The sequence below is a fragment of the Anabrus simplex genome, chromosome 2 (genome assembly GCF_040414725.1).
Source record: "Anabrus simplex isolate iqAnaSimp1 chromosome 2, ASM4041472v1, whole genome shotgun sequence".
NCBI classification, from domain to species: Eukaryota; Metazoa; Arthropoda; class Insecta; order Orthoptera; family Tettigoniidae; genus Anabrus; species Anabrus simplex.
This window is the reverse complement of record NC_090266.1, coordinates 956,939,379-956,961,475: the sequence shown is the minus strand read 5'-3', so window position 1 is coordinate 956,961,475 and position 22,097 is coordinate 956,939,379. Positions and strand designations below refer to the sequence as shown.

At 37.6% G+C, this 22,097-nt stretch overlaps 1 protein-coding gene across 1 annotated transcript in view; it reads left to right on the top strand.

Annotated features, from left to right (window-relative positions):
* The window catches only part of LOC136864575 (lethal(3)malignant brain tumor-like protein 3), a 399,309-nt gene that overhangs the window by 48,677 nt on the left and 328,535 nt on the right, over nt 1–22,097 (top strand). The window contains exon 4 of the mRNA XM_067141757.2: nt 16,020–16,375. Within this exon, the coding sequence (XP_066997858.2) occupies nt 16,020–16,375 (356 nt within the window). The remainder of the gene's footprint in view (nt 1–16,019; nt 16,376–22,097) is intronic.

Below are 22,097 nucleotides of genomic sequence, written 5' to 3'. Positions count from 1 at the left end.
CGATCTATTTCCTGTTGCCCAGCTTACTCTTAACTAATGCTTAACTTTTGAACACTAGTGTATTTGTTTTAACGGAACTCATTTTTCTATGTTTTAAGATGAACCATCCGTGTGCAGTTATTGTAATCTTATAATTGAAAGCTCCAAGAAGCACAATTTTGAATATTTTGAAAAACTGAGAAGAAGTTAATACTCCGTTTGAACTACGTGAATATGTTTCAAAACTCAACATTTGTTATGTGAACCTGTACCATATGTTAGTTAATCTCTGACAATAGAGTACAATATTGTTAACTGTCAAATGAATAACCTCAAGAAGCATAACTTCAGCATTCGCTGAGATGTTCTTTTCGCTCTATTGACCAACATGAACATGCATTAAGACTTACATATATCATGTAAATTTACATTATAGGTACCAGTACAGGAATGTTTTTTAAGAAAGGTTTCTAAACAAACAATATTCCCTATATGTTAATCTTTGATGATGCATTTTAATATTGCTAAATTCATTTTAGTAATGGTCTTATAACTTGTCTATTCATAGTTTTGGCTCAGGTTGGCCTCTAATGACTGAAACTAGTACCAAATTGAATTAATGTAATTCTTACATAATAAATGTATTGAATAGGTGGAACCATTTGATCAGTAGCCTTTTCTACTTGTAACAATTACAACTAGTTAAGAGAAAGATTCCACCTAATCAATACATGTTTATTATGTGTGGTTATTTATACATCACAGTGTGGGACTAGTTTCGACAATACGTTGGTCATCTTCAGTCAATTATATTAAAAACTGTCAAGATATTTAACTTATTATATACATGAAAAATGACTAAACTTGTACTTAAAATTAGGTAGTGCGGTTATTGAACTATATGGTAGTATTTGATGAACGTGAGTTTAAATCTTAAAAAGTAAATTTTTTATGCATCCTGATGATGTCACAACAAATGTAAAGATCTTAAAATTTAAAAATTTTCTAATGATGTCACACTAAATATAATGATATTTGATGAATGCCAGATTCATCCCATTGGATTGGTTGAGTATTGATAAAGTATAACAAAAAGAGTTTTATTATTCACAATACAATCTTGAATGTCACGTGAGTATTGCTGGTTGAAACTCATGGTAATTGTAAAAGAACACCTAAACTCCGGCACCTTGGTGGCTCCGAAAACCGTACAAGTAGTTAGTGGGACGTAAAGCCAATAATATTACAGTAATTATTCAAAATGTGATTATGATGATGAGGTCCAGGAAGTTGATTGATCTGTACTTTGTCCGTGTGGCAGCGTCCTCATGAAGGAAGTTCTATTAACAGATAGCAAATCTGAAAAGACACACATAACTAACCCATCATAGATGTTATAAATACTTATTGCACATGGACCCTATTAAACGAAATAGTTTAATATTCGTTGAAAACAATTGTAACATCAAGTAGAGGGACAATTAAATGTAATCATTTCGTCACCTGACAATGGAGCCTAGACTCTGAAACGTGTTGTGGACTACAACATTTAATAAAAATTGTGCCTGGTAACAGATTTCATTATTCATAAAGAAAGAACATGCTGATGTTTGACTGACAAACAAGCACTTAATGGTTATCTTCTGTAAGAATATTAAAAAACTACTTAATGTGAAAGGTAAAACATAATTAAATTAAGAAACTAAATCAAAATTTGATAATTTTATGTAAGATTTTCCAAACTCTTAACTGGGACTAAAGGTTCAGTAAATTTTAAGATGGATGAATTGGAGTAGAAATAATGAGGAAAATTAAAATTAAAAATATGGTCACTTACTTTTTACAAACTTTGCAATTTTGATAAGTATAATACTTGTTGTAAAACAGAATTTGTTTCTTCAGGTAGCAAGATCATCTGAGGTCACCAGTGCTGTACCTGCATCTTCTACATCTACAGTAGAAGTATCTACATCTGCGGTAGCTGCATCTTCCTCCAAACTAGGATTCCTTTTCAATAGCGACATCACAGCAGTGGAACTCATTTGGATATCCATGTGATTTGCACAAAAGAGAGTTTCAGTGCTCTAGAAGGTATGAGCAAAATCTTCAAAAAGATGTTTACAGACAATTTTACAGCATCGCAAATGAAACTCAGGTGAACGAAAGCAGCATATATTGCTTGCTTTGCCCTCACACCTTACTTCGACCACAAACTCACTGATGACATAAAATTTGCAAAGCACATAGAGTTGTGTGTTTTGATGAATCCTTCAACAGGATATCAAACCTGTTGCAACTGGACTCGGCCGTTTGCTTTTGGGATGAGAATAAGGATGAGGTGTCATCGAGGTTATGGAATTCTTCTTTTCTGGGACATTCATCTGCGTCTGACTTGTTAAGGGGCCCTACATTATGCTATAGAAGACCTTACCTGAGAGCATATGGAGAGATTTATTGACCCCAGCATTCTGGAAAGAGCTCGTACTGCTTACAAGCTCATCAACTTGGACGTGGACAATCTAGATAACTGTGTGAAATTGTGACAAGATTGGATCAGCTGCAAGACAATTTCCTGAATGAATAATACAGATGTTGATTCCCATAGGGAACCTGGAATATTTGTCCCAAATGAGTAAATTTATAATACCAATATAAATGGTCCGTTCTTGGACATTTATAAATTTACCAGCTAACTCATTCCTGGTTGCCAGCGTTTCACCCCAGTGTACTAAGTTGGGCTCATCAGTTGGTAAGTAGCACACCCACCAAGACGCATGGTAGTGCATTCCGTGGAGGCCACTGCGTAAGTTACTTGAAGCCACCGGCAGTGCCAATGCACTATGAGAGACATGTCTCATTTCGAAAAATTGATGCCTACCTGGCCATCAGATGTTACAGATGTTGATTCCCATAGGGAATCTGAAATATTTGTCCCGAATGAGTAATGCACTAGCCATGCGTCTTGGTGGGTGTGCTATTTACCAACTGATGAGCCCAACTTAGCACACTGGGGTGAAACACTGGCAATCAGGAATGAGTTAGGTGGGAAATTAATAATGTCCAATAACAGACCATTTATATTGGTATTCCTGGATGAAGCTCGTGTTGTGGAGATCTATATGGATAAATATCGTCTACATGCAAAAAAACTATGTGGTGCAGATTGTCGGGAAGCTTATCGAAAGGAGTCCCCTGAAGTACAAATTTGCTAAAGCATCGGCTTGTCTTGATCCCAAAAAGATATTGTCTAAGCCAGAACAGTGCAAGACTGACTGCGAATCATGTGTTGGAATGCTTTTAACGTACCATCGTGACTGCGCTTCTATCTGATTGACCCGACCTTCAGTTTGGTCGCTTTGCATTTTACGCCGACAAGACTGAGCTTTCATATTTTGATCAGAACAAATCTTGACCATTTTAATACCAAACAAATGAATGGCTTACAAGAATAAAAAGATATTTGGCAAATTATCAAAATTATCCTTGTGTTCTCCTACACCAATGCCTTCGTGGAAGGTTTTTTTTTTTCGATTAATAAAGAAATGTTGGCGAAATACCTTCATGGGGAGACTCTGGTAGCCTTGAGAAGATCGTGGGATGGCATACAAAATAGAAATGGAGAGGATGATATAGTCGTCGATGTAGAAACAATTCATTATGCTCATGGGGCCTGCGGTAAGCAGAAAGAGTCAGTCGAAGAACGAAAGCGAAAAGAAGCAGAATTGGTGAAATTGAGCCGATTTAAGAAAAAAAGATGATGATGCTTGTTGTTTAAAGGGGCCTAACATCTAAGTCATCGACCCAAGAAAAGAGAATGGCTGAGGAACTGTCTTTGTTGGAAAGGGAGAAAGGGGAATTATGAATGAAGCAAAATTAATTAGAAGTTAAGATAAAAAGACCGAAGAAGTGAAAAACCTCAAACCTAAACTTGAACTTAAAACCTAAATTTTAAAATACTGTATATTATAAAATGGTGTTTGTCATTAAGGTCAAATGTCACTTGGTTTCATAGTTTAAATGTTCATACTGCAGACCAAATAAGTTTTTCCAAATTTCTCAGAACAATATGCACTCCCAAAGAAAATTTAATTTAAAATGTTCTTTTGCAATTTTTACTTTCTGCAAGAGCTGTGGTTTTGCTCACTTTTAGAATCGATTTCTCTATTAAAAATGTAACCCCAAAACTATGAATAATCTTGTCACTTATGCTTTCAAGGCCCTTACTTATAGACATGATATAGGCTTTTGGACTTGTATATAAGACCGTGTCAAGAATATAAGGTGAAATTCTGTGCGTTTCACAGAGAACTATGCTCTGTGTCATCAGAAGAAAATCTCGACTGTCTTCGAGAAAGGCTTCTAAAACAATGAGCTTTGACTTTAGACGTTACCTAATAGAAGTGGAAATGGTATGTTCATTCGTCACCAGATGGCTCCTCAGACGTGGTACAGCGCTAGTGTTTGAAGCAGAAGCTGGCAGAACCATCAGAATCAGTCTGAGAGGGTCACATAACATAACATAACAGGTGTACGCACATATGAAGGTATGACATTGACACAAGTCTGGAATGAAACATCTGCCGATGAGGAACGTACGAATTTGGAAAACACCGAAACGAAATAACAATAGTGAAAGGACAGGGAAGGGAACTACCTACGTAAATCCTTAATGGCTGGCAACCAGGTATTACTTAATTGATAGCCAGTGTCCCTGTTGAAATTGTTAGGATTTCTATGTATTTCCACAGCTTCCCATATAATCCTGGACCTGTAGTGTCTTGTGTGAGTAAGAGCTCGAGCATCTTGGAACATGACATCATGACCAGATGATGGAGCATGCAGCTATTGCTAATTTGTCTGGCTGGTTGAGACGAATATTACGTTCATGTTCCTTGATATGAGTACCAATGGACCGGCATGTTTGGCCATTGTATACCTTACCGCAAGTACAGGGAATTGCGTATACCCCAGGATGTGGAGGTGGGGACAATTTGTCCTTGGTTTTACCCAGACTGTGAGCAGTTTTAGTGCCAGTGCCAAACACGGTTTTTATATTGTGTTTGCGGAGGACCTTGGCAATTCGATCTGTGGTGTTATGAATGTAAGGCAGGTAGGCAGTTCCCTTCACTTCTTCCTTCTGTGAGCTTTGCTTGGTCATTTCTCTGGGATGCAAGGCTCTATAAATCTGCAAATCGCTGCAACCATTACCGTTGAATGTGACTTTGAGTGTGTCCATCTCCATCTGGATGTTTGATGGCTCACAAATTCATCTCGCCCTCTTGATAAGTATTACATACTATCCACTTCATTCCGTATCGATATTGCAAACAAGATAAGAATTAAGTAAAAAAAATGTCCACCTGATCGATACTTTAAAACCGTAGGTTAAATTTTATGTCATTAAAAATTGCAGTACATGTTTCAATTGCTTGGCAATCATCATCAGCTACTTATCTTCGCCTAAGCTTTAAGATAAGCAGCTGATGATGATTGCCAAGCAATTGAAACATGTACTGCAATTTTTAATGACATAAAATTTAACCTAAGGTTAAATAATAAAAGTATCGATCAGGTGGAATTTTTTTTTACTTAATTCTTATCTCTTGGTAAGTGTCATGAGAATGCCTTGTTTTTGTGCTGGATGGTGGTGAAAATCTGCATGAAGATAGCGATTTGTGTGGATAGGCTTACGATAGATGGTATGTCCCAGGGAGCCGTCCGGTTTCTTTCTTACTAGAACATCCAAGAAATTAAGGCATCCATCTGACTCCATCTCCATAGTGAATTTAATTGAAGGATGTTGCTGATTTAGGTGCATTAGAAATAGATGAAGTTTCTCAGGACCTTCTGTCCAGACCACAAATGTATCATCAACAAACCTCCACCATATCATAGGTTTGATGGGCACCGAATCAATAGCCTCCTCCTCAAAATGCTCCGTAAAGAAATTACCCACTATGGGCGAAAGTGGACTGCCCATAGCCACTCTGTCCATCTGTTCTTGTGGGGTGGGAATTTTTACAAACAGACGGACGGAGTAACAATCATACCTGTCTTAGAACAAAACAACTCAGTGGACATGTGCGAGTATTTGGCACCAGAAAAGAAGGCTTTTTATCGGAACCTTCTAAACTTTTGGATGTATTTTGCTGTTTGAAAGCAATATTTTACAGTTTTCTTTATGTTTACCTAGTGATTGTAGCAAGTTTAAAAAGAAACTTTTTTAGCATCTGCTGGTTTTTTCCTTGGTATAAATATGATGTGTTTCTAAGAATAAATATTGTATCTCTGTTTGTGAGTTTTGATTATAAATGTTACTTCAGATACAACTTGTGGTATTTTAAATTTAAAATATGTTTTTGTCTAATATGGTGTTTAATATCTTTCGTTGATAAAAGTACCATTTTCTTTTCTTGAACTTTATTTTAGTTATGTACATCCTGGGCTGAGCGGTTCAGATGGTTGAGACGCTGGCCTTCTGACCCCAACTTGGCAGGTTCGATCCTGGCTCAGTCCGGTGGTAATTGAAGGTGCTCAAATACGTTAGCCTCATGTCGGTAGATATGCTGGCACATAAGAGCTCCTGCTGGACAAAATTCTGGCACTTTGGCATCTCCTAAAACCATTAAAAGTAGTTAGTGGGACATAAAAACAATATTATTAATTTTATTATTAGTAGTAGTAGTAGTGGTAATAGTAGTTTTAGTAATGTACATAATATAGCACATAAGAATGCAATTGAAATTATATGAAAATATCTCTGAGTCACCCATTGGGTATGAAGCAAGTATAGTACATAATATGGCAAGATACATATTCCAAGATCAGCCTGGGTCAATGAAAGGATACAAATCAGCTTTTGAAATGACTGTTCACACATATAGCTCAAGCTAAATCCCTCCCACTAGCAGAGGTGCAGGCATACAAGGAAGTAATGAATTACATTTTTCTTATATGACACTTCACGAGGCACAAATCTTTCATTCAAATAAATTAGATGTTTCACAGTCTAGCATGTTAGAATTTGCCTCTGATATGAGAATGCAGTTCTCAAAACTTGTTTTTCATGTAGTAAGTCTTGAAACAAGGGTACACACATATTGCTAGAACATATTCCTCACAATGGAAATTCCATCTTGCTGCTTTCCCCTTCTTCTCTAAGCGAGCATTGCATATGAGAGATATAGCCTTCATAAAACAGGACCAAATCCTACCTCAGAAAACTAGAAAGAAGACCAGGAAGAAGAAAAGTGAATTTATCTGGTTTGTTCCGACCACTCCTTATATCCTTCTTCCCTCACTTTATCACACTTCCTACCACCTGATTGGGTTTTCTAGGTTATTTATTTATTTATTTATTTATTTATTTATTTATTTATTTATTTATTTATTTATTTATTTATTTATTTATATATTTATATATTTATATATTTATTTATTTATCTATTTATTTATCTATCTATTTATTTATTTATTTATTTATTTATTTATTTATTTATTTATTTATTTATTTATTTATTTATTTATTTATTTATTTATTTATTTATTTATTTATTTATTTATTTATTTATTTATTTATTTCACAATCTTCAGTTCACTGGCACTAATTATGTGAGACTGCTAGTAACAATAACTATATTTACAAGACATAAGCAGACAATTTTGCTGCCTTAATAATAATAATAATAATAATAATAGATACGTCACTACGAAACAGTTCTGAAGCCAGTAGTTCTATATGCAGCCGAAACCCTGTCTCTAAATGCCAACAAAGAACTCCTTGAAGAACTGGAGAAAAGAGAACGCAAAATTGTGAGAGGAATCTTGTGATCAAAGTACAGAAATGGAATCCATCAAAAGAGATCCAACAAGGAAGTCTACAGCAAAATAGAGAAAATTACCGACACAATCAGAAAAAGACGGGCACGATTTTACGGTCATCTGAAAAGAATGGACGAAAGAAAGTTAACTAAAGAAATATTTCACTTTTTTGATTCAAACCCCAAAACCACAATTCCCTGGTTTAGAAATACCAAAGAAGACCTGCAAATGCTACATATCTCAGCTGAAGACGACCTTAACAGAGATCTCTTCCGCAAGAAAATATTGACGAACGGGCTAAACCGAGACGAGCAACCGAAGAGAAGACACGGTGCCCCTTGGACAGAGGAGCGTAAGCAGGCCCACTCACAAAGAATGAGGGAAATTTGGGCTCTAAAGAAGGCCAAGTTCAGTGTCAAATGCAACAAGATTTAACGTGGTCCTTGATGGCCCCAGCGAATTATATATATATATATATATATAATTAGGGGCCTTATTTTTTTTTGAAATAAAACTGTTGATTTAATGTTAAAACTGGCACTATTTCGGTAGGTATTTCGTGAAATAAATAGTTATACTGATCAATGTTTCCTGCGAAATCTTCCTTCTAGTAGCATATGGGGTAAATGTAACTAAATTTGTGATAAGGGGTTTTAAAGTAAACTCTTGTAATGTATCATTGTTAATAAATCTTAGAAAAAACCAAATATGCAAATTGTTATAGAAATAAATATATAAATCACTGTTACTTTGAAATGAAGTTAGGTGATCTGCCCTGTTATATATATTTATACATAGCCTACATTTTTAGACATTGAATTACTTGTCTCCAAAGTACAAACTAAGCACGGTTTCAACATTATCAGGATGCAGAGTTGTGCGACAGTCAGAAAGGATCTTTGTGTAAGCAGAGAAGCTCCTCTCGCTGACCACATTAGACGTCGTAAACCATAATGCTGAATGGAAATTCTAAGTTCCCATGGAGGGAATTAGATACTTTTCCACCAACAGAGCATTTCAAAAATTAGATGTATGGCTTTTCAGGCGTTTGCTCTATTAACCAGCATTTCGTCTTAGGTCTGACACTGGACTCTTCAGAGTGGGATGTGTCAGACATAAAAACTACTCAAACAGGCGATTTATTTACAATAGGCGTACCAATACCGTCATATTTTACAGTAAAGACAGTATTACCCCCTTCCATATGCAGTTATCAGACTGTGCCTCTTAAATAGGCTTCTGATAAGTTCGCCTGCATACACCCCAGCGTCAGTGGGTAGGGTCTGACACATCCCACTCTGAAGAGTCTAGTGTCAGACCTAAGATGAAACGCTGGTCAATAGAGCAAATGCCTGAAAAGCCATACATCTAATTTTTTATCTGATTTTTAACCATAATGCTTGCGAACACTTGGATGCAAATTCACTGTGGTCTTTTAGAAAACCTCCTAAAACTTTGCTAACACTGTCTTCTTTTATTTTCTCAACCAGATGTGCTTTCATTGCATTTTGCAAAGTCATGTAGCTCTGGAAGATGTTCATGGATATGCTCTTTTTCTCCGGTCGGGGATGAGTAGCTCAGATGGTTAAATCGCTGGCTTTCTGACCCCAATTTGGCAGGTTCGATCCTGGCTCAGTCCGGTGGTATTTGAAGGAGTTCAAATACATCAGCCTCGTGTCGCTAGTTTACTGACACGTAAAAGAACTCCTGCGGGACTCTTGGCGTCTCCAGAAAACGTAAAAGTGGTTAGTGGGACATAAAAACTACTCAAACAGGTGATTTATTTACAATAGGCCTACCAATACCACCATATTTTACAGTAAAGACAGTATTATTTATCTTTCCTTTTATATTCATTCTCTTCCTCATGCCAGGATTATCCTATTTTTCTAGAGGAATGTTGGCTTGCATGAATGCTTTTTTTGTGTCTGTTACAAATTGCTCTCTATAATTTTTCAACAGCTTTACGATCTGTAAAGTATCGCCTATTGTTATCTGCCACTTAGAATTATATTCATTTGCTTCATTCTGATTCTCTGCAGTGTATATCGCACGTTTTAACTTTACGAATATTACCGGTACACTATTGATACATTAGAATCTTTCTTGCAGCATCAAATACATAGAACCCCTCACTGTTGTATTCTTCGGCCCTCGAAAAACCTGTTGTGACTTCAGTTTCCGGCATCTTTATACTTAAATGTTGGACATTTGCTGATAAGTGTTCGTAAGTAACGAACTCTCGTTGCGCACTGCTGTATCTACGACCAGTCTTGTATCTTGATATGACCACAACGCTATTTGCTGTAATCGATAACAGATATTGATTTTTATCGACTGCCTTAGAAATCGCGGAACTGAATACACATACTTTCGATACACAGTGTGTACCGCTTTGTGTGCATTTGTGTCGAGAATATACAGCGCTATCAAGCAAATGAGAAGGAAACTACGATAGTCAAGTTCTCAGAAGCATTTAAACGTTTATTGGAGAGTTCTTCCGGTGCCATTTTGCATTTTTGGCACCAAGTGGTGTATATTTCATGATTATTTGCACAATTCGTGCAATAAATCAAATTTTGTGATATTTCTTGAGTTCATTTTGCTAAAATATTGTATTTTTAGTACCTGGGAAGTCATATATAGACAAGGAAGGAGATATCAAGAAAACACGTGCATATCGTTATTACAAAAATATACGGCCCCTAATAATAATACATCTGCACTTAACTACATAAAGCTACAATTCATTGAAGAATTAAGAAAAATATTTTTCTTTAGTACATCATGGCATTAATCCGTGCTTTACTTTCGGCGGGAAAGGAAGTCTCCACATTCTTCTGTACAATACATTCACGCATTCATCAGTACCAGAATGAGTAGATCCATTTCAGAAGATAGAATTCATAGTGAAATGTGCTTGGCAGGGAGGGTGAGAGAGAAAGGGTTAGAATATGACACCATGCCGATGAGAGAGAAAAAAAAAAAAAAATTGCAATATTACTGTTTCCATGAAGTAGAGTGGTACAACAGGATATGTGCACAGTCTATCCTAGGTGGGTGCAGTACAAGCTGAAGTGTTTTCAGTTGTTTATTATTACCTCTCATACAAAAAAGCTTAGTGGCGCTTGTTCTGTTGTTTGGCAGCATGTTTCAATTATAGCCTAAGTAATGACAAAAATTTTGAATTGGGTTGGACTGAAACAAGAATTTTCTTAATTTCTGTTTAGATTTATCAATAGTTTAAAAATATATGAGACAATTCGTTATATAATTTAGACAAATATTTCTTCAGAATCTCTGTTCAGTAACTTACTCTTCCTGATTAATAGGTATAAATATTCAGATATTGTGCATGTGTCATGCTGATGTGTATCGTATACTGTATGGAAAGATTGCTATGTTTTTGTTGATATTTTTGAAAATATAAGCATCAGCATTGAAATAAAGGTCATAATTCGAAAGGTAGTATCCTAGTCTGTTGATAAAGAACTTTAGTATTTTTTTAAAATATGGTGCTTCTAACAAACTTCTAATTGCCTTATGCTGTAGAAATTACAGTTGTTTCAAATCTGTTTTATACCTGTGATGCCAGATAAATATCATATATCTACTTTATGTCAGAATGTCTGAAAGAATAATACAAGGATCTCTGTCCAGAAAATGATAACACTCCTTTTAAGTTGCCTGAACACACCTATAATTGGTGCAATCCTGTTTAAACTGTAAATATGCTGTGTTCAAGTTTTTTTGTTTTTGTTTTTTTTGCTAGTTGTTTTACGTCGCACCGCCACAGATAGGTCTTATGGCAACGATGGAACAGGAAAGGGCTAGGAGTGGGAAGGAATCGGCCATGGCCTTAATTAAGGTACAGCCCCAGCATTTGCCTGGTGTGGAAATGGGAAACCATGGAAAACCATTTTCAGAGCTGCCGACAGTGGGGTTCGAACCTACTATCTCCAGAATACTGGATACTGGCCGCACTTAAACGACTGCAGCTATCGAGCTCGGTAGTTATGTTATTATCTACTGTTATTGTGTTTAGTTGCTGATTAATACACAGTTCAAAAAATTAGGGGAACATCCTTTTGAACGTATGCCATGCTCCACAAAACAATACCTCACACTCAGGTATACTACCAACTAAACCTTCATTCTTTACCGCTAAAGTATACAAAAGAACATCGATGGATTCGCGTTCATTTTCAGAACACAAACGGAAATGTCCAAATGGGACAAAAACAAAGTAATAACAGTCCTCCAGGGTGGAATTTTATCACATTTGGAGAGCTTCAGTATGGTGTATATCCTCCACAAGCATTTATCACAGCTTGGCACCTACGTGGCATGCTCCGGATAAGTCGACAGAGGTCACGTTGCGGTATCAGGTCCCATTCTTCAATGAGAGCCTGTTCGAGGTCTTAGTGAGTGTTTTTTTTTTTCTTTACGTCACACCGACACAGATAGGTCTGTGATACAAATTCTTATAATTTTGTTAATTATAAAATTCTTATAATTTTGTTAATTACCACCTATAATTAACAAAATTATAAGAATTTGTATCACAAGTAGATCTTCAATACGGACAAAGAAGATGAAATTTACAACCTGCAACAGATAGGTCTTACGGCGACGATGGGACAGGAAAGGGCTAGGAGTTGGAAGGAAGCGGCTGTGGCCTTAATTAAGGTACAGCCCCAGCATCTGCCTGGTGTGAAAAAAGGAAACCACTGAAAACTATTTTCAGGGCTGCTGACAGTGGGGTTCGAACCCACTATCTCCCGAATACTGGATACTGGCCGCATTTAAGCGACTGCAGCTATCGAGCTCAGTCTTAGAGAGTCTGTGGTTGAACAGGATGCCCACGAACACTTCTGTCAAGCCTATCCCACACATGCTCGATGGGATTAGGGTGAGGACTCACTGTTGTCCATTCCATCTCTTGAATATCCAGCTCTCACAAAACAACTCTGGTGATGCGCGCTACATGAGCTCTGGCATTGTCGTGCATGAGTACTAATTCAGGTTCAACACTGTATGCAGCAACCAGCACATGCTGTAGCACTATCTGTTCGATGTACCCTGTAGCTGTAAGATTACCACGGACAACTACAACATCCGTACGGCCATCAATACTGATGCCACCCCACATCATCACAGAACTTTGTCCTAATCGGTCGCCTTCCTGGACAGTATTTGCTATGTACTGCTCACCACAGCGTCTCCATACACATTGACGTCCATCACGCTGTGTCAGGGGAAATCTGGACTCGCCTGTGAACAACACAGGTCTCCATTGGCGAAGTTGCCAGTTGATGTGGGTACGGGCAAACTGAAGGCGAGCTGCGCGATGTTGCTGCGTTAAACGGGGCACTCGAACAGGATATCTGGGTCATAAGAACACTCCTCTCAACCTGTTCATTACTGTCTGGTGAGACACCGTGACTCCAGTGACCCTCTTGAGGTCTTGTTGCAGTTCTCTGGCAGATGCTGAACGACGCCGCAATGCACAAATGGTCAGATGTCGGTCATCCTGTGTGGTTGTCATGCGTCCATGACCTTGTCCAACCCTCCTTGTGAACTGGCCTGTCTCATTGCAGCGATTCCACAAGCGTTGAATAACTGACGGAGAGACATTGAGATCCACAGCAACACGACAAAAAGTCCATCCTTCCTGGATCAAAGTGACGGCCCTTGCGAATTGAACCTCGTTAAGATGTTTCATGGGATGTGCTGGCTGACATACAACATGCTCAAATGACTGCAGTAGTCTGTGTACGTCACGACGACACACGGACGCACCGCTATTCACTTCGTTTTTATGGGTCACCTGACAGTTTAATGCGTGGCTACGTCTACAGATGGAATATAACTTCGATTTGACATACCCTGAGTAGCTGAGGTCTCAAGGTATGCTGTACGACCATTGGAACCCCATCTATCAAATTAATGTTCACATACCAGATGTTACAAAACATGTTCCCCTAATTTTTTGAACTGTGTATTATTTCCGATTAATAACTGATTAGAATTTGCTATGATTGTTCTAGGTTTAAACACTTTTTTGTTTGTTTAGTGATTACTTGTTTTACTGCAACCAGCGATGTAGAACTTAAAAGGTCTGGATTCATGTCTAGGATTAAGTGATCAACAGTACCACAGAGAGATAAGTTATTTTGTCATTGATACATATTAAAAAGAGAAGTGGTCCTAAAGTTTGTCCTAGAGACATTCCACAACTTATCGGAAGGTTATCGCTTTCAGTTCCATTTACTAAACAGTATGGGATGCATTCACCCAGATAGCTTTTAAACTAAATGAATACACTTTCTCTTATCCCTATATACTCAAGTTTATTGAATGGTCCAATGTATTGAAAGCTTTTCATAGATCAATAAGACATCCCAAAGAAAGTTTGTTACTGTTCAGGTCTTCTTCAATTTTGGTAAAAATGTCACCAGCATCATGTAGTGTCGTAGATGATTTCTGAAAACCATATTGATGCTTATCTGAAATACTATTATTCTCTAAATAGATACACAATCATCCGTTGCATCACTGTCACTAACTTCTACTAAATACTTTGCTACTTCATTTCAGTTACAGAATTCTGTGTTTTTCCAGTCTGACACACATATTTGCAGAGAAGAAAATATATACAAAAAAAGGGTCAGTTTCACAAATGAAATACCATGGGTGTACATGAGGCATTAACACTTGGTGAGTCTGCGCAAGGATCATGCAATGGTCTGCATTGCACAGAACACATGGCTGCCGTACTGACATGCACTGTTGCAATTCAAGGAATCTAAGAATAAACAAGCAGGAAAGGGTTTCCAAAACTCTTTGTAAATCTCAGAAGTTGTTAAAGATAGTCAGACGGTTATTGAAGGTTAAGAATAGGTTTTGAATTTCAAAAACATCTAAAGGCATCAAAATCAATACAAAAGACTTGTTGATACCTTTAGGCTAGTCCAACCAAGGTGTTAATAGCCTGATTTCACACACTGCTGAAACTTTGGTACTATAGTTCTTAACCAGGGTAACTATACTTGTATTTCCCCCCACTTTTCTTGTGATGATTGTGTGTCCATTTTCCTCTGATTTTTTTGCTAGGGGCCTTACGTCGCACCGACACAGATAGGTCTTATGGCGACAATGGGATAGGAAAGGCCTAGGAGTTGGAAGGAAGCGGCCGTGGCCTTAATTAAGGTACAGCCCCAGCATTTACCTGGTGTGAAAATGGGAAACCACGGAAAACCATCTTCAGGGCTGCCGATAGTGGGATTCGAACCTACTATCTCCCGGATGCAAGCTCACAGCCGCGCGCCTCTACGCCCTCTGAATTTTAAGATCTGAGACAGTATTATAAAGATTTATGTGTATATTAAACAAGTTTCCAAAATATTTTTTCAGGCTCTGTCATCTAAAATGAGTTACCTTACTCATCCAAAATGTTTTAATTTCACTTTATTCCTCAAATTCTTATTGTTGTCCTTCTGCCATCTGACCTAACTTTTCGTTGTTCTTTTGGTGCCATTCCTTGTTTATGTATTATGTTCCTTATCCTCATCGTATTTAAATTGCTTAAAAAAAAAAATACTTCCTCTTTATGTTTATATGCTGCCCATATTTTCATTCCTCTTCATACTGTTATACTGTCTGGCTCCTTGGCTGAATGATCAGTGTAGCGCTTTTCCATTCGGAGGGCCCCAGGTTTGATTCCAAGTCGGGTTGAAGATTTTAATGGCTAATTCCATTGACCCAGGAACTAGGTGCTTTTACTGTCCCCAACATCCCTGTAGCTCACACATTGGATACAACACTATCCTCCACTACAATAACATGCAGTATCCTATACCCTTGTTGGAGGGTCTGCATTACAAGGGTTGCACCAGGCTACAAATAGCAACTTGAAATTTTTTATTATACTGTTATGCTAAGTTGTATCCTTACTCTTTCTCATACAGCATCCCTCTATGCCGCAGTGGACTTCCGTATTATCTACTCTTTGAAACTTTCCACGATTATGTTCATGGTCATATTGTGTGTTTTTTCCTGCTCTTATTCACCTTCTATAATGTTTAGAAAATTTGCAGGGTATTATTTTGCTTGCATGTATAGTAGAGTATCATCTTCATTACCTTAGTTCCTGGAAGTTTATTTATATTGCAAATTCTTATTTCTTATTAACATTCCTGTATTTTTTTCTTTGGCAGTTGTAATGAAAAATGGTGTGTGCTCCAAGTCTACAGGAACTTCAGATGACATTCATTGTTGTATCACTTGTGGTTGTTATGGACTAGCAACAGAATTCTACAGTCCTGGTCTGTGTAGTATCTCTTGTTTCACAAAAAAGGAAGCAGAGGTGAAAAAGACTCAAGAATTAAGGCAGCAAAAATTGCAGTCCAGGCGTAAAAAACTAAGGAGACTCTTACATCGTGAGAAAGTTCAGTTTGAATCTGAGCTCAGGTGTTTGGAAGAACAGAGATCTCATTCTAAGGTTGAGGAAAATGATGAACACAAATCTTCTCTAGATATTAGGCCATCTGAGTCAAGTAACCGGCAGAGGAAGGTATGTAAATGTATTACTTTAGAAATCCATGGCATAATGGAGGAGTGATTTCAATATTCAGTGATATAATTTCTTTTAAGAGTGATTTTATTCAGTACAAAGATGAATAAATTCATAATGTAATACAGTTCAAAAAAAACCATAGGGGAACATGTTTTTGAACGTATGCCATGCTCCACAAAACAGTACTTCACATCCAGTATATTACCAACTAAACCTTCATTCTTTACCGTTGAAGTATACAAAAGAACATCGATGGATTTGCGTTCATTTTCAGAACACAAACGGAAATGTCCAAATAGGGGTGAAAACAAAGTGATAACAGTCCTCCAGGGTGGATTCTTATCACAGTTGGAGAGTGTCACTATGGTGTATGTCCTCTACGAGCATTTATCACTGCTTGGCATCTATATGGCATGCTCCGGATAAGTCGACGGAGGTCATGTTGCAGCACCAGGTCCCATTCTTCAATGAGAGCCTGTTAGAGGTCTTGGAGAGTCTGTGGTGGAACAGGACACTAACGAACAGTTCTGCCAAGCCTATCCCACACATGCTCGATGGGATTAAGGTCGGGACTCACTGATCGCTATTCCATCTCTTTAATCTCCAGTTCTCGCAAGACAGATCTGGTGATGTGTGCTACACGAGCCCTGGTATTGTCATGCACGAGTACAAACAACAAGAGTACATGTTTAGGAATGAGAAGTCTGTACGAATGATGTGAAACGATGCCCAAAGTAACAGCGAGGAGAGATACTGCCCTTATGCTTGCCAGGGACCCACCAACACTCCCCAAGGAGTGTTTTTATTTGCATTAAAAAATTAGAAATGGGACCATATTACTGTACTTTATGAAACTTGTTGAGGAAATTTTAGGTCTGTTCCAATAAGCTGTTCAATCCAATGGATACTGGATGAGGTATTAAGTCATGTCTAAAACTGTCTGTTACCTCATTACAGGTTACATTTTAAAAAAAAGTTACAAACACTCGCAAAGTTCACCGACTGAAAACTGTATTACATGTAAATAAACAGGTTGACAAACGTGACAACTATAAAGGACGTGGGAAGCGGCATGGAACCGTAGAAGGTGGATGGTTATGTGTGCATTGTGGGGAAAGAAACGTAGACGGTAATCACCCTTAAAATTTTAATTAAATGAACTAACAAAACCTTGATTAAAAGGGTTGAACAAAATCAAAACAAACAAGAATAACAAAATTAACAAGCTCATTTACAAATGAAGTTAAATTTGCAGATATGTGTTACAAGTGATGGCAATTTCGAAACACTTTTAAGAAAGGAAAGTAGACGTAATCATTACATTATTGTAAAAGCCTAATCACTTATGACTAAATGAAATTAAAGAAAGGGACATGAAAAGACATTAACACAGAAAAGAAAAGGAGAGATTTAAAAACTTAACACAGAAGCGCCGAAACCTAGTATTCTCACCTAAAACACTTCCAGCAAGAAACGTGAGTTAAGTGACCCTGAAGTACCGGAGACAAATCTGAGCAATCCTAATTACAATTTTTCTTTCAGTAAAAGGAAAAGGGAATTGCCTCCAAAATAAAAAATAAAAAAAAAAAAAATAAAAAAAAAAAAAAAAAAGGGAATGCTTAGCTGAACAGCTAAGTCATTTCCATGATTAAATGGCAAATGTGAATATCGAGGGTAAACTCCTACATGAAAGAAAATTTTACATTTAAATTAGATTAAGTCTAAAAAACAAGAAGTAGTAGTGCTTACCCCGAGGTAGGTATCCCATGATGGGACGGAAGCCAAAGCGTGTCCGCCCTCTAGGCTGGTCAGTAGCAAAAGACACTCAAGTAAGCTTCGCTCCCACAGAGGAGCAAGAGGCCGGAAATGGTGCAACTCCAGGTAACCAATCAGGCAATAGAATTTTACTCCCGACACTCACATTCACCAATTAAATTTGTTTTTATTTAAGCCAATGAAATGTGTCTTCAGTTTTGATGATGCAAGTCTTTTTGGGGTAACAGGAAGCAACTGGAAGAATCCTTCTAAAAACGCCACATGTAGGCACACGCTGACTAAACATTTAGATACATAATTTCAAAACACACAGCTACATAACACCAAAAATGTCACAAATTAATAATAATAATTTTGCATAACCACAGCTACATAATACCAAAATCGTTCTTTTCGAAGTTTATAAGTTCTTCTTCACAGGTCAGAAAAACCATGTCATTAATTTTTCCAAACGATAAGTCCAATGTTCATTTCTCGAAGAATATATTTTATACATCCATATAAGAAAAATAAATTTTGAAACAACAATAAATTTCTCCGTCTTTTCCCCACACAGCTGTTCCCAACTCTGGCCACACAGTCCTTTTCAGGACTTACATAATTAAAAGCACGATGCCAGATTTCACAATGAATAGAAACACGCACACATATATTTGGTTAACAGGAAATTCTAAAAGTTAAAATGTAATGTGTAGAGTAGGACTCCCTTGGCTCTAACTGACACTTGCATGAACACACTTAATATTGTAAGTCTATTCCCCGCTGTGTACGACAGACAGCATATTTATACCTCTGTAAGAGTCCTCCTAGGGACCAGTGACGATAAACTATGCGCTCATTACAAGCAATCGGTGTGGAAATGCAAAGACTTAGTATGGTGCAGTTACACAATAGGGTAACAGATTCCAGAAAAAAAAGTCCAATTAAATAAATTGCTGATACCAGTATTAGAGCCCCAGAGATCTTAATTAATAGCCAAGGGCCTATCCCCTACACTAACATGCCGTGAAGTGCTTCACATCAAGCTTCACTTGCCAGGCATGACCCTCACTTCACATATTTATTAAACCATTATGGCAGTTTCTCATCCATTTCATTGTATTCTTTTATGTTATTCTGATATGCGAACAGTTGCATTGTGTATTGACAGTCTCTCTTCATCAGGAACATCTGTTTAACAATAAGCGGGTTGCATACCTTTTAATTGTAGCTGTACTGTGTCACCTGCATAACGCAACTGGGCCCACCAAAGTGGTACACATCAACGTTCTGGATTATCTTCCATGAGGCAGTACCTCAGAAAAAGCGAAATACTGAGCCAGAGTTACCTTTGTAACACCGGACAGAAACGTAGCCACGCTGACTGTAGAGCCAGTAACCCAAAAGTAGATTAGCAGTCGAATATTGTGCACTACAAGGTGTGTTTTCATAAAGAGTGTGCCTTCGGCGAAAGACTTAGGGCTGAATTCATAGACAGCACGTATACATAAGTGCTCCTTATGAGCAAGGTTTTATTTCATATTACCTACTTAAGTGTCCCACTTATTCTTTTAAGCAAACCTCCTTCATTCACTTAAAGTGACTCACTTATGTTGTTTGATTGCAAGATGGACGATAATGATTTTGACGAATATGTTGCATTTCATACGCAGAATACTTTCCGTCCATCCAAAAGGTATTTGAGAGACATGGAAAATACTTTAGAAATGTATCATGACCAACAATTTAAAAGAAGGTTCTGTTTTAGCCAAGTGACAGTTTTGAATATTCTTGTTCCCTTGGCTGAATGAACATAACCTCCTGTCTCACCATTAATGAAGATAAATCGCCTTGAGATTTTATGCCATCTCTTCATCTCAGGTGAGTATTATTAATTTTATTATTATTTGGCTTAATTAATTGGAAACACGTCGCAAGTTGATAAGTTACCAACACTGTAGGCCTAGAGAATAGTAAAGAACATTGTTGACCTATCTGAAAAATTAACTTTAAAGAAACACATGGTACAGTAATATCATTTTTTTTTTCAGTTGGTTTGTACTGATTTACATCAGGTTAATCAACCAACCATTTGTCAAATTGCATTAGAAGTTTCTGAAATCATGGCATCCCACATCAAAAGGTACATCACATTTCCTACCAACCAGATTGTATTACTTTCCTTTAGGCATTCTGATAACCAAAGAAATATAAGTATTTTTAATTGAAAGACTCTGTATGGCATTTGTTGTCATTTTGGGGTTAGAAGACTGTCTATATAAGTGAATACTTACTATAAAAAGAAAATCCACAGCCTGTTTCCAGTCATTTGACCGGGTCAGGAATGGAATGAATGAAGCCCCCATCTAGTGGCGAGGATAGGAATTGTGCCAGCTGCCAAAGCCTGTCACACTCCTCTGGGGCAATGGTTAATGAATGACAGATGAAATGAAATGATATTGGTGAGTGTTACTGGAATGAAGTATGACAGGGAAAACCGGAGTATCCGGAGAAGAACCTGTCCCACCTCTGCATTCTCCAGCACAAATCTCACATGGAGTGACCAAGATTTGAACCATGGAACCCAGCGGTGAGAGGTCGGCGTGCTGCTGCCTGAGCCATGGAGGCTCTTGACTACTTACTATAAATAATCCCTTATTACTTAAGGGTTCCACTAATGTAGAAGTGCCGTAGTCTTCTAAGGATATGGTGGAGATGAGAAGTGATTTGTGCAGGTCTTTGGTTATTTCTTCATCGCTTTGCTGTTCAAGAAAAGTAAATATGCAATTAGTTATGATCTTTCACACTAACCTCCATAATAAATATCTAATCTCATCCAATAACTTGCTGCAAGGTGTACAAAAAGCTGGGATAATGTCCTACACTTGTTGATTTCAATTTTGGACTGTCATAATTCTGACACATTTCACAGAAATCCGGTGACCCTCCTTTAACCCTTTCGTGCACGCATTTCATTTTGAAGTGAAAGAAATGTTCTTAATTTTTTTTTTTATTCATTGGAAGGTTATAAAATACAATCACATTTTTTTAAAAAGAAATAATAGTTCATTTTCTTTGAAAATTACACGGGCCTCATATGAGGCCTATGTGCATGAAGGGAGTCCCAAACACACTGCAACACAACTGAACCAAGGAATAATTTTCTTGGGAGATACTGTGCGCTGGATGTCGGTTTTACCTGCATGTTTTACCAAACTGAATTTTGCATTAAGGAGTTGTTGTTGTTATTTCCTGCTATGGAATTCCTCAAAACACTCTGGGCAAAGGGATTCTTGGCACCGATGACAAACATACCTGGTTTTCCTTGAACAACAGTTAAGGTGGCACTTTGATGTATAATCTTTGTCTGTTTTTTTGGGGGGATAGTGAGCCCTCCCATCCTTCCTCAGCTCATCGGGAGCCTTCACTTTCAATCTTTTTTTGGTTGCTGGTGGCGTCTGTGAAGCAGGTCTTCCTCCTTGGGTTGATGGCTGCTTCCCATGTAAATGAGAGAAGTAGCTACTGAGGACTTGAATTTTAACAGATCCAGCTTCTCACAACCTGCGTTCATCCTCCAGAGGATCCAACAGTTTACAATGGTCACATTCAGTAGATGATGGAATACTCTGAAGTACCACCCTTTCTGCCTTATGGTGTGCCAATAAAGACCTACGAGCGAGTCTATTAGATCTATGCCACCCGTGTGGGAATTGTAAATGCTGATGGAATATGGTCACGGAATTTCAATGATTGCTTGCAGTTTTCGACACCATCTCTTAGCAACACCTGCAGGTTCTGCTCCAGCAAATGTAGGTGCTACATGTACAAAATAATTATCATGCCAGCGGGTTATTGTGATGTTGGACTGCAACGTCGTAACGGTGATTCACAACTAAGTATTTATTTATTTTTCCACCTAGTTGATAGAATGATTGCTTAAGGGAATTTAATGGTTAAAAGAGGT